Raw genomic sequence first — 14,149 nt, forward strand, 5'->3', positions numbered from 1 at the left:
ACACAAAGATTGAAGTACGATAGAGAACTAGATCAGAGAGTGAACAGCTTAAAGGAAGAAATCAAAGGAATACAGTAGAATAAAGGGAATAGGGGGAGGGGTGGTGGGGGGGTGTAAGATTCCTCCATGACCTACATTGCAATCTGCAGCTGAAACCAACATGTGCAGTTATGACATAGCGCTGTAAGAGTACAGTAAGCCAGTTAACATAAATTAGCATATCAGGTCTGCCTGGAGACTGATTGCTAACTTAGGGTATCTGTCAAGAGACCACCCTCATACTTTTCTTTTCTTGTTTCTTGTTCTCCTCTGTACAGCATGTGAGGTCTAGAGATCTCAGTAACACTCTATACTCCTCTGTTTAACAGTTTGTCTTTAGGCAGAAAGTGTCATGCTGTTTAATGTATCTGACAAGAATACTTGCTTCGTGCCATTCAATGACTGACTGAAGACATCTGGCATCTTTTGTGGTGATGCCTATACTGAGGTCATCCTCATTTAATTCTTGTTTTGGGGGCTTCTCTGCCATCATTGCATTGCCTTTGTCAGTGTTCCAGTGATATATATCAGATACAGAATATTAATAGTTTTCATGATGACGTATTCAGCAAATATAAATAAGCTATAATATAATAATAATACTGGATGTGTGCAAGATTAGAAATAACACAGGGTCATCCTTATAGCTCACCTGGTAGAGCTGGCGTCCCATGTACATGTATGAGTCCTTGCTGCAGTGGACATGGGTTTGACCCCAACCTCGACCCTTTGTTGCGTGTCATCTCCTCTCTCTCCCCCCTTTCATGTCACTCTTCAGCTGTCACTATCGATTAAAGGCAATTAAATCCAGAAAACAAAAAAAATAACTCACCACACACATCACAGAGTAACAGGATAACGAACAGGAGACAGGGAAAAGGATGGGGCATTTTGTAGATAATTGCATTGCATTCCTGTTATCTTAATTGGTTCCCATCCATTGGGTTAGTGTCCATTCATTTCACAGTGCTATGAGACAGAAACAGTGAAAGAGGGGACGAATAACAAAGGAGAGAGGTAGATATACAGTAGTTTGGTAAGCATCCAAATGGGAAAGAGACACAAAGAGCCATGGATGCATTTGTCAGCTATCTTTTCTTGTTTATCTGTGGCCTCAAGACCTTGTTGGCATTCACACTGCAGAACCACACAGAGGTGACACACTGTCACTTTCAAATGACCCCTCTTTGTCATTTATACTTTCTCGTCTCCCCTTAACTTTTGCTCTCCTCACCTCTTTGCGTCCAAGTCCCTAACAACAGAAATTGTACATATATCCCTTTCCTGTATTTTTCTTTCTTTCTAGTCCTCCTCTCCTACTTTGATGTCACATTTTTCTTTTTTCTTTTGCTAAAATTGTATAGTGTTCATTACTATTCAGACTGTAGCTCTACAGTGGCACACTGATACACTTACTGTTACCAGCCTCGGCTCTGTTTAGTGTACATCTGTCCAAAACTCTTAGGTTTCTTTGAAAGCACTACATCTCTAAATCATCTCTGTATACATCACTCATTTGCACCTGAAATTAATCCTTCCACTGGTTGTACTATTCACTAGGGCGGTGAGATGAAAGAATAGAGTGGTAGTGAAAATGGAGAAAGAGGACATCTGAGATGGAAGAAGAGAAAAGAGAAAAGAAGGGATGCGATGCAAATAGGGGAAAGCAGAGAGAAAAGAAGAAACAAGTTCAGGACAGAAAAGGAAGTAAAAACAGAAGCACTCGAGGTGGAGAGAAGAGACTGGGGGGGGGAGACGTAGCCTCCATGAGAGTAGAGCAATGTAAAAGCAAAAAGGGTAATGGGAGTTTCAAGCATTACTATTCAGGATGCATATTACTGCAGTGGCACACTGACACACATTCACAACTCCGGTTTACAATGATATTCTTTTGTTTCTTTTAAAGAATAAAGATTATGAATATTTTTTATTGAATTGCAGTCATTATTACAGTCCACTATATTCTTGGTCCATTGCCCATGTTGATGAATATTATCACTAAGCTACACAAATCCAGCTGTAATTCACCATCTCCATAAAGACACTCAGACAGCAGACTGCAGTTATTTTGGTGCCTTATTTCTGGCTATGATGCAAACCTTTGACAAACAGCATCATGGGATTAAACCTGGCTAATAATCCACCCTCCCAGCTAGGGACGAGAACCCATACTTCAGTAGTCAATACCAAGACTATGAATACCTGACGGTACAGTTTTCCTAAAGTACCTTAGGTACCAAACGTGTTATTCTTCCACAGGAATTAAGTTAATTGATATACAGTATAATAATATTATTATATTATTATATAAAATAATATTTCTGTTGGTATGTCAGTGTCGGTAATTGCCAGTACACGATACATACTTATCAACTTAAGTATGTCCTAGAACAAGAAAACCTTTTTTTCTAACTGTACACTTACATTTTTTACTCTTGCTCTCTGCTCGTCTTCTCCTCCTCTCCCCTATGTCCTCCTTTTCCCTTCTCCTGTCTTTTGGTGACAGCTGTTGGGAACTGTAGTCAGACAGTCCAGAGTTTTGTGTGTCAGCACTGGTCACACTGCAGCAGGTGCATGTGTGTTTGCTCGCCCACACGTTTGCATGTGTTGGTGCCCATTGAGGCTAGACTTGCTGACTGTCGACTGTGAGTGTGTGTGTGTGGGTAGACAGGGTAAGACATACAAGCTGGCTTTCTGTCAGCAGCTATTGATGAATGAAGAGGTGGGCTTGGTTCCCAAGGAGGCCAGGTCAACTATCAGAGCAGGCTATTATAAGCCCTTGACCTTGGAGACCATGTAGATTGCTATCCATACACTTCTCCTTACTTAACCTCTTTACCTAGTATGATATAGTATACTATAGTATCTACTATGGAAGAGTAGATTTATTGAGACACTGTATTTGATTGATTGTTTTGACACATGCATTCCTCCATTCATTCACTTTTTTCCAGCTCCCTCACGTCCCAGATTCATTAACGCTCCACACAGTTAGCCAGTTTATCGTTTATTGGAAAATGGAATCCTAGACCTACGGTGGACTACCAGACTGACAGAGCAGAAATATAAATCAATGAATGAAATGCTAGCCTCTATCTGTGCTATGTGGGTGGCTCCATCTGGGCATGCCAACTGCTCAGCTAAGTGTGTGTGTGTGTGTGTGTGTGTGTGTGTGAGTGTGAGTGTGAGTGAGAGAGAGAGAGAGAGAGAGAGAGAGAGAGATGGAGGTTTTGAAAGACAGGATTCAAGCCTTTCTAAGAATGTAAAGAGGTTATTTAGAATTATTTATTTTCTTTAAAATTATACAGAACAAATTGTATTATATAATGTTTTTTTGTATCTTTTTCTGGTTTTGTTTTCAGACACCTAAAAGAGTATAAAATTGTGATTTGATTTACCATCACTTGTGCCGACTGTAATTCCTTACAATAAGACTGTCAATCTAATTACAGGTTAATGCTTATAAAGTAGGCTGACAAGATTAACATAAATACAGGTTACTGTCAACAGTATTATGCTACATTAGCCGTAGGCCACAAATAATTAGCTTGTTAACCTTACTGCTATACACAGCCATATAAAAGTACATCATAATTCAGTGTAAAAAAAAAAAATCTGTTTTGTTTGATTGTAGGCCAACATGATGAGGAAAAGATGCTTTTTTTTAAATTTAGCTGGCTTTGTGTGGATATAGCATTAGTGTTTTCTCCAGCTCTCTAATTAGCTAGTGAACAGATCGCCTTACCTCTGTCCAGCTGGGTGAGTGCATGTGTGTGTATCCAGCTGTATGGTCTCCAGTCTCTTATCAGTGTAACCACTGGCCCGTAGTTAACAGCGACCATCTGGTGCCCATACAGAGTTGGTTTCTCTCTAGAAAGCCTTCTCTGATCTTCATGTCAAAACTACGCAGGCCAAATCTCTCCCTCTTCAGTATCTCCATTTATCTTTCTCCCCCTTTCCTCAAAGTGTTTATCCTCCTTCCCCCTCTCTTTCTTTACGGTAAAGATGCATGCTAGTTTGTGTACCACGCTTTCTTTAGTGGGTTTACCAGAAATGACCTATGGGTCTTATTTTTAGAAAGTACAGCACATGAATGTGTATTACAAATACAGCAGGTTAAAGAAAAAGAATTTGAGTTGGAGTAACAAGTCAGAAATGTCAGGCTTTCATGTAGTTTTTCACTGATATAAGATGGGGTCTTATAAAGGAAAATGACTCAAATCAGTGCTGTTTTTGAAGTTGTAAGTCGACGGCATTGCTTTAAAAAATTTAAATTGATTGGAATCAGTAAATATTGGATTAAGATATTTAACTTTGAGCTGTTATCATTTGGATCACATTTATGCTGCAAATGTCAAATTAATGTTTCTTTAAACTATTGTTACGGTGTACAGTTTACACATGTTTTAATATTGATGTCTAAAATTATTTACATTTGAAGAGATCTGTTGCATTGATTTCTTTTGTTGAAAAAAGGTCATTCCTAGGTATAGCTTTGTGTTATCATTCTGCAAATAAAGTACTGATATGTTTTGATTTTACTGCAGGTATAAGCTGCAGACTTATAGGAGAGGATCATACAGTGTCATATTGCTACCTGCTGCACTGATACCATTATTATTTATGGTTTCAGATTGCATCAAACTGTGTCACTTTCAGGCTGCTGTGAGAAGCAGCTTTTTCCTTCCACCTTTGTTTAATCTTATGGAGAGGATGGGTTATATAACCTGCTTTCTTTTGGTAAAATTGTCTAGCAAGCTTATTTAACACATGAGTGTATTGCAAGATTAGCCAAAAGTAAACAGTGGTTATCCACACATGATGTTTTGGTACTGCACTATACTGTAGAAGTGCCTTTTTGCATTATGTTTCCAATACATTGATACATCAACATTTTAATTCAATTCAATTTTCTTTATTCTGTTTTATTTGTATTTTGCCAAATCATAGTAGAAGTTATTTTATGACACTTGTGATATAGAGCAGATTTAGACCATACTCCTTAATCTACAGAGAAAGAATGCTTTCTAATGTTTTCTTACAAAATGCACAAACAGACAGACAGGCACGCTGCGTCAGCATAGTGCGACATTCCAACAAACAGTCTGGCAGGAGGTTGAGGACAGAGACAGACTTGGCAACTCGTCATCAAATTGCACTACTATCTTTCTCACTGTCACCCCCAGACACACACACACACACACACACACACACACACACATACACACACACAGACAGAAGAACACCTCTGCAAATGTCCCTATGGACTATTGAGACACTAGTTCCCACAGAAAGCTGAATTATCAGAGACAAAGTAGTGGACAAATATTTATTTGTAAAAACAACATTGATCACTTGATAGAAATAGTTTGAAGGTAGTCAAAGTAAATATATACAGTTGAAACATTTCACTGACCTATATGCTCTCTACTTTGGGTAGCTAAATTATTAACTAGCCAAGATACTGTGAAACAGTAAAACATTCTGTGGCCAAATTAGCTTTTTTCTTTTCTAAGTTGTAAGCTTACTACTTACTGCTACTAACTAGGTTTGAAAAAGGCATCAGTTTAGCATCATTCATACACAGATGTACCAAAGGGTGGGTCTTATAGTGTCTGAGTGCATGTGTGGTGTGGTTTTCGACTGGTTAAGTGTTGGTGGTGCAGGGATAATTACAAGGCTCCGAAACAACCATGTCACACAGCAGCTATTTCTACTGATAGGCAGCTATGCCACACACACACACACACACACACACACACACACACACACACACACACACACACACGCACAAGCTTCAGTTTCTTTATTGACAGGCCAGACCGCTGCTGTGTGTGTGTGTGTGTGTGTGTGTGTGTGGTAGACAACTGGAGCTGCCGATGTGGCTATTAATATCCAGGGGTCACTTGGTGCTAGACAGAGTAGATGATGTGTGTGTTAGCAGCCACTTTATCCTGAGAGCAACAAAACAACTTTCTGCAAACAGGGCAGATTGGCCCGATATCCACCAGCTTCCTAACCCTTAACACTTCTTCTCACTGCGAGTAATGTGTGTGCTTGAAATGGCTGATGTGGTTAAAATCAATATCATGGTTAATAAGAATGATAATATCACAGTTTAAAAATATGGCAAAATTAAATCAAAATAATCACAACACTTAACGTCAGACAAATGTTGCTGTGCTGCACATTCTATTGGACTGCATGTTTAGGCTGTGTGTGTGTGTGTGTGTGTGTGTGTGTGTGTGTGTGTGTCATATACTTGTCTGCAAAACTCCCCAAAAATTCGAAAGGGCCTATCTAGAGCCAGTGTGTTGTTAGTCCATTTTAGGCTACTATTAGAAGCATGGGGGTTCAACATGGGAGACTCTGAAAGAGGATCCACTCCCACAGTAGATTAAAACGGTTCATTCTAAGGCATACAAAACTATTCTTATTTTTAGGTTATTATACACTGATGAAAAGACTAACCTTAACTCAACACGTGGAAGAAAACAAAAGGGTCCTAACCCTGTAACACTATTGGAGGCCAAATCGGACTTTAGTAAGCACACATAATACAAACACATACATATACAGTTTTCACGGTAACTGGTAGTCATGGCAGAGGCCACATTGACTAGCTACCTAGCAAGGTAGCTAGTCAAAGCAAAAAGTTCTCTTGTACGTTAGCAGTACCATCTTTCAAATATGACCCCTTGAAAGGAAATGTGGCACTCAGTGTAGCTCTGTTCAAATGGAAATGAGAGGAATTGCAATAATCTCACAAAATCTGACTTGAGTGTGCTACAGTTTAGTCTTTCTGACACACCCATAATGGCACACCTGTGCCTCTAGCAAAGAGCAGGTTTTGGTTTTCTTATATACCTCATGAAACCAAACTCTTGCCTTGACATAGCTTAGAACTCTGCAGTATTTTTCTAATGAAAAACTTGTTCCAGCCACGTGGCCTCTCCGTGGCGCTGTGGCATCTATCAGCCACACCCTCTAGAATAACAAGCAGTCATCATAGTAAGGGAGATGTGGGCAGATGGTTGGATGGATAGGATGACTAAACAAGTCAACGCAGGAATGAATGAGCATTATGGTGTTGTATAACAGAAAGGTCTTTTATGGCATGTAGTAGCCACACCCTCTGCAATAACAGGCACACACAGTAAACGAGGAATGGATGAATGAATGGATAGAGGGAAAGATTTTAGGTCATAATGGGCTCAATGGGACTGACATTAAATTATATATTGTTGAAAGGTATGAGAAAGTTGTAATTTGCCATCTGGAATAGCTTAATTGACTGTCACCCTGTATCTTTCTTTCTGTTACAGTTTGTCTCTGCTTTTCCCACCTTTCAATGAGCAGTCAAAAGCACAGTGAGCTGATTCAGCTCTTTCAGAAAAGCAGGACAGATGCAGATTGTCTGAAAACCAATTCTCAGACAAACTGAGATTAAAACTACCGATGTTATGCTATGGTTTAGTTTGGGAAAAGAGACATGGGTAGATATTTTGTCATTCGGGTGCATGTTTGGGTCATTCTTGCAAGCACAGCTCACTGAAAGACTCTACAAAAATTGCAGTACAGTGCCGATTTGCACATTTTGCAACCCCAATATAAGATGTTACTATCATTTTAGCATGGCCCTGATCACATTACTATTCAATATTTATTTTAACTCGGACCACATGAAGCCACAGTTTCATTTTGAAAGTTTGTTCAGTTTTTCTTTTTTTTGTAGCACCTGTCACCAGGAGTGTTGCAGGCCAAATCAGCAGCCTCTTGCATTTGTTTTGTCCAGCCTCTGACAGAGTAAAAGACAATTTTGTGAGTGTATGTGTGTGTTGTGAATCACACATACACTCGGTGTGTGTGAGTGACAGCTCTGTGTGTGTGTGTCTCTGCATGCAGCAAGGACTTTGCTGACAGCTGAATGGCTTGCTCTGTTGGAGGGAATTCACACTTTGCATCAGACCATCACAACTTTCCCTAACATACAGACACACGCACATGCACACACACAAACCAATGTGCACACTCAAAACCATTCACACAAAAACCGTTTCACTCTGGTTCTGATGAGTGAACTGAACAGAATGTCACAAGAACCCCACACAGTTTCGTACAAGATCTCTCTGCCCCCACCTTCTCTCTCTCTCTCATGCACACATGCAGACACACACACAGTAGTGTTTCAGTCCCACAGAGAAACCAGCTAGTCATACTGAGTAGCCAGACAATAGTTCTGTCAATCAATGTCAAGTCCCTGCTTAGCTGTCCAGCCTGAAGCCTTCCAGTGGAAAGCTAGTTAGCCTGTGTGAAGGATGCTGACACTAGCCTCAAGCACGTTTGCTAGGCTCCAGCTCAAACTTCCCATCACTTTTTCTGACCTGAATATGTGTGCAATTCATAACTCATTGTTCCCCCAATTCCCACAGTTTTAAGCCACAGTGGAGTAGGGAGAGTGGGGTCAATGAGTGCTTGTTACAGATGTTTCATTTAGAAAGTCTAGCCACATTTTTTCCCCAGCAGCAAAGTCACTCTCAATCTAGTATGAAGTGAATTAATTAAAAACATTAGCTGACTATTCTATACTGCACTTCAATATAATCACCAAACTACTTTCCATTCAGTATTTAGATGTACAGCAACCTACAAGAGGTTTTCATTGTCATTTGCCCTCTAACCTTCCTTTCTGTCTTCTCCTTAATGTCAAATCTGTTCATTCATTTAGGCATGACTATATAAATGAGAGGATGAGTTTAGCAATTATTACATTAAAAGCTCTTTTATTTTAATAAGATTTATTTTTTTGGTCTTTTTTATGTCTTTCAGGTGGGACCAGAGACATTGGATCAGCGTTGACCAGGATGTGTATGAGACATCGCAGCATAGAGGCGAAACTCAAACAGTTCTCCATGTAAGCAACACTACATATAGTGCATCAGTGTGCGGATTAACCCTTTCTTTGTCTGTCTTTACCAACTTACAGAACCTTTTTGGTGAATGCTTGGCTGGGATGAAAGAGGGGTTGGGTTGGAGCAGGGATTTTATTGGGGTTACTATCTCCATAAGCCCCATCACAGTGGTTTGGTTGAGCTAAAAATATGTCCCAGCCCTCTACACATAATCACAGCCCACCAACTTTAAGGGTTGCAACATTTGCTTACAATGTGATGATTTTCGAGTTATGACCAAAAGATGTCGGCACTAAACTTTTAAACTTACTTCCTTTTGCAGTGTGTCCTACTGTATATTAGTAACAGTTAGTGTACTTTGAACCAAAAGTGAAACTCCAATAAAATGTTCTGTATTTGAATTGTTATCTTACTATATTCTCAATGTCTTGACATTTTGTCTGTGTGGGTGAGAATGTCCCCTTGTCATGGAATGCTGGAAAAGAGACGATTTGTCTGGCAATAATATCTCTCTCTCTCTCTCTCTCTCTCTCTCTCTCTCTCTCTCTCTCTCTCTCTCTCTCTATTCTCATTCTCATTCTCATTCTCTCTCCCTATCCCTCCTTCTTCCTCTCTACCTCTCTCTCACTCTCTCTCACACACACACACACACACACACACACACACACACACACACACACGCACGCACGCACGCACGCACACACACTACACAGACAAGGCACTCTCTTATTTCGTGTGGCATTTCAGTACAGATTCCACTTGGATCTCCATAGCAGGGCCTGTACACAGGGGGGCTGTGGTCACCACCCACACACACGCACATGCACATGCACACGCAACACGCACACACACACACACACACACACACACACACACACACCCACACACACACGCACTTTGGAGAAATGTTTCCAACTGGGAGAAGTCTAATTTTAGTTTCATGCACTAAGCCTGCAGCTGCCTTCCTCTCACACTTACAGCCTCTTAAACACACTCACAAATACATCACAAATATAAGATGGGCACAGTTAGGTAATAATTGACAGACATGACTGCACAAGCTTCTTACTTCCTCCTGTGACACACATTCAGGCACAAGCAGACTTTTCTCCTCTCAGTCTGTTTTTCTCCCTTTATTTATGTCTGTTAATGATTGACAGACAAGACCATACAGTGTATAGACACTGTCTGTCTATAATCAAGTAACAGATATACAGGTCTGTAAAGCATGAGCAAGAGTGAAAAGTTACAAGAGGCTGGTATTTTACATTTTGTCCATTTGTATTATTTTTTATAAATAGCTTGATTAGCCATTCAACCTTGAATATCAAGGATTACCTCAGATTACAAATAAGTATCCTGCTGTTTTCACAGGGCCTTCCTGGAGGGTCTGATCAACCCTCTACAAGAACAGATGGAGGAGTGGAAAAGAGGAGTCAACACTTTAGACAAGGACCATGCTAAAGGTAGGACAAACAAATATAATCACACACAAGAATATAACATAAACATGCAGAAATTACTTCTGGATACATCTTAAAGCAAAGTAATGTGCCAGTATTTGATTAATGCTATTTCATCAGCTCCATTCACGTTGTGTTAGATTGCTATTAATTGTATGAAAAACTGTTCCTTAACATTAAGTTTTTTAGTTTGTTTACTGTTTGTCCATCCACCAGAGTATAAAAGAGCCCGACAGGAAATAAAGAAGAAGTCCTCAGACACACTGAAACTTCAGAAGAAGGCAAAGAAAGGTAAGATGTTTTTTGTATTATTATTTAAAGGACCAGTGTGTAGGATTAAGTGGCATCTAGCAGTGAAGTTGCAGATTGCAATAATTTGAATACAGCTCAGGCCCTGTCTAGAGCCAGTGTTTGTTTTGCAACATGGCAGCCTCTGTGGAAGAGGACTCGCTCTCCCTGTAGATAAAAACGGCTCATTCTAAGGTATTATATTCAATTTCTGCCAGTAGATTCTCCTATTGTTACACTGAACTTTTAAAACCAAAAATAACACTACTAGGTGCAGTTAACCTGATAATGATGGAGACATTTTACAAACAATCTTGTACCTACACAAATAAAAGTTTGAACCACAAGATATGAAAGCCAGAAGAATGCCACATTATACCCTAGCTTATTATCTTTAAGTAAGTAATCATAAAGATCACACATTTAACAACTTTTCTGCTAAACTAGTGAAAAATATCCATCTCAAGTGTCTGTCAGATAATTTGTTCAGATTAAATTCTTGGAAATGTTAAGTAAAGGGCCTTTGTTATGCTCTACTAGTTTGAAGCTTAATTGGGAAGCTTGAAACTTGAGTTTCAACCAAAGTAAGGAAATGCTTCTTTCTACGTGGCTTCTTGAAATTCAGTCAGTGCTTTTCCCATAGATGCTATGTTTCTGCCATCACTAGCCAGACCTTAGAAAGATGTGGTTTTCATTGACCTATGAGAATCTTACAAATCTGTCTTTTGGAGAAAGCTAAAAGTAAGAAATCTTGGGTCTGCCCACTGTGTCAAGTAGTATACATCATAATAGAAGACAAATAAACAGCAACTCTCTCATTATCTACTGGTGAATTACTCCAAATGCTATAATCAGTTTTAGTTGGGCAATATGCACCTGGGCTTTGGTGTACTGGATTAAAGACCTCTTTCTACAAGAAGCCAACATTCAGGACTAAAGGAGAAATATGATTATTAAAATCATAAAGGGTTCAGTCTGAGAAACAACTTGCAAAGAGAAATGCCATCTCCTATTTCAAATATGAAATTGTATATATGACGTTTTCATTAGACAGCAGTGATGTGTATAGGAGAAGTTGGTCCTTACTGATTAGACTAGTAGATCTAGTAAGTCTAAACATTACCTTACTTGGTAAACACTCTCTGAGAGGGCACAGGCTTTTTCCATCTGCAGTTCTCTTGGCTCAGGTTCTACATACGCATCCACCTACCTAGAGAAAAAATACCATACACAAAAAAGGAATTGGATGAATATGCTTCCAGTATGTTTAGGGATGTTGATAGTTTCAGGTTTGAATCAATGGGTGTCTCACATTCCTAAAGTTCACAGATGTTCAGGAAAAAGTACAAGAAAAGGAGGTTCTTCTTACTCTTACTCTGCAATAGATTACATTTTATATATATATATTTGTACTGTGCATAGTGATCATTGCTAATAGTGGCAGACATACAAGACTGCACCTTTAGGGGATGGATTAGTGTTTAGTGCTGGCATTTTTTTAGTTGACTTGGATCTTTTTCCTCTCCCTGTCCCCATGTGGTTCCGATACCATCCTTCTCCTTATGCTGCACTGCAGCTGATAATCTAGGTAAGTCAGTTTGTGGAATAGACACTGTCCAGGTTGTTGCTTACAACTCACAATGTTTAAACAAGCATCTTGGTTGCATTGTGAAGAAACTGCCGTATAGAGTTTTATGCAAAGATATGTGTGGATGCCTTTAAATATTTGCATGCTCAGCTGTCCTCCACAGATATGACAACTATTGCTACCACTACATTAAATCTGCAACAATTAATTGATTAGTTGTCAACTATTAAATTAATCACCAACTATTTTCATAATCCAAAAAAAAAGCCCAGATTCTCTGATTTCAGCTTCTCAAATATGAATATTTTCTGATTTCTTTCGTCCTCTATGACAGCTGAATATCTTTTGTGTTCTGGCAATGTTGGGCTTTGGGAAACACTAATCAGTCTGACATTTTATAGATTAAACAACTAATCAATTAATGATTGACAGATAAATCAATAATGAAAATATTTGTTAGTTGCAGCCCTACACTACGTTTCAGCACATTAATGTAATAGTCTGTGACTCAGTGGCTTCAGTAGACTTGAGGTACACTTGGTCCAGTTGATGTTCATTCTTTTCTGCAAACTCTCTGTTTTAATCATCTCTGTGGTGTCCATTTTACATTTAGTCCATGCTGGCAAGTTTCTGTTCCTTTGCTCTGCTCACACACACACACACACACACTCTTTGCAGTGGTGCCACACTGGAGAAAGCAAAGGTGAAACCAATAAAAAGAATTTGCTAGAAAAAAACATAAAACATTTATAAAGCTTTAAATGCTTTTGGCAGAAAAGATTTTTTTCACACTGCAGAATGCAGAAAATTCGGAAATTTTCAACTTCACTTTTATAGACATTTTAAAATTGTAGGCAGGAATGGTTTCCTAATTCACCTACACTATCCTGTGTGACACTGAGTCTGATAAATTGCAAGATACATCTCTTGCTAGAGGTAAGCACTTTACTCCCTGACAGGGAGAAAATATAAAGATATTACTGTCATTGTTAATTTAAATTGGCAGCATTCTTTCATTTACCCATTGGGGATCCCCCCCCTTTGATGTGAGCAAAAAGATAACTGCACCAAACTTTAGCTAACTGCACCTGGTTCACCCATCAACATATATGAGGATGAATGGCATGACAGCCCCCAAACGTGAAGCCAAAACTTATTGATCGTCCCCTTGTGGCTGACTGCAGTATAGGTAATAAGGCCCACTGGCTCCATGTTGGCAGATGGGACATGGGCCAAACAAAAAAATCTAATTACCTGTCAAATAAATATTTCCTGAAGATGGTTTCTGACAATTAGTTAGATCATATCACTCTGATGTATGTTGTGTGTGTTCAAGTTTGGTTTTAATTAGTTATTTAATTTATAAAAAAAGGGGGTTTTACATCATGAATGACAGCTGAGCCCTGCTTGCGATTGAGTCGGCCGTGTGTATGGGAGGGACCTCGATACTGGGCGCCAACCCGATCAGTACTGTGCAGACTCTGGTTCCCAATGAACCAATGTCACCAGCGCAAGATGGCAACAGGCATACCTAGGACATTTTGGATTCATTTGTGTACAGGGGGGGGACTGTGTACGCAACATCCATCTTTATGTGTCGATGAGTTCACCCATAAAGTCTGTAAACTCACTGACCTCTGTATCACAGATACAGAGGTCAGATACACAAACATTTAATACAATTTGGAAATAGGCTAGTATTCTTAGCCTATTTATGCTACTTACAAGAAGAGCACTCTATTTACGCACACCACCACCTCATCTGTCTGCTTTTGTCGGTGAGTCTGTATCTGATGTTTGATATGTGTCTTGTGAGGGTGTTTTTCTGATCTGAGACCACTGCCTTACTAAGAAACAGC

The 14,149-nt window shown here is 39.4% G+C and overlaps 1 protein-coding gene across 14 annotated transcripts in view; it reads left to right on the top strand.

The window, feature by feature from the left end:
* Positions 1-14,149, top strand: part of LOC127366917 (protein MTSS 1) — a 51,251-nt gene that overhangs the window by 23,299 nt on the left and 13,803 nt on the right. For 5 of the 14 annotated variants that reach the window (XM_051406348.1, XM_051406357.1, XM_051406354.1 and 2 more), the window contains exons 4-7: positions 8,869-8,953; positions 10,326-10,417; positions 10,604-10,705; positions 12,279-12,290. In XM_051406348.1, the coding sequence (XP_051262308.1) occupies positions 8,869-8,953; positions 10,326-10,417; positions 10,604-10,705; positions 12,279-12,290 (291 nt within the window). The remainder of the gene's footprint in view (positions 1-8,868; positions 8,954-10,325; positions 10,418-10,603; positions 10,706-12,278; positions 12,291-14,149) is intronic. The other 9 variants (XM_051406352.1, XM_051406361.1, XM_051406353.1 and 6 more) reach the window with 3 other exon arrangements.

This window comes from Dicentrarchus labrax, unplaced genomic scaffold (genome assembly GCF_905237075.1).
Source record: "Dicentrarchus labrax unplaced genomic scaffold, dlabrax2021, whole genome shotgun sequence".
Classification (NCBI taxonomy): domain Eukaryota; kingdom Metazoa; phylum Chordata; class Actinopteri; family Moronidae; genus Dicentrarchus; species Dicentrarchus labrax.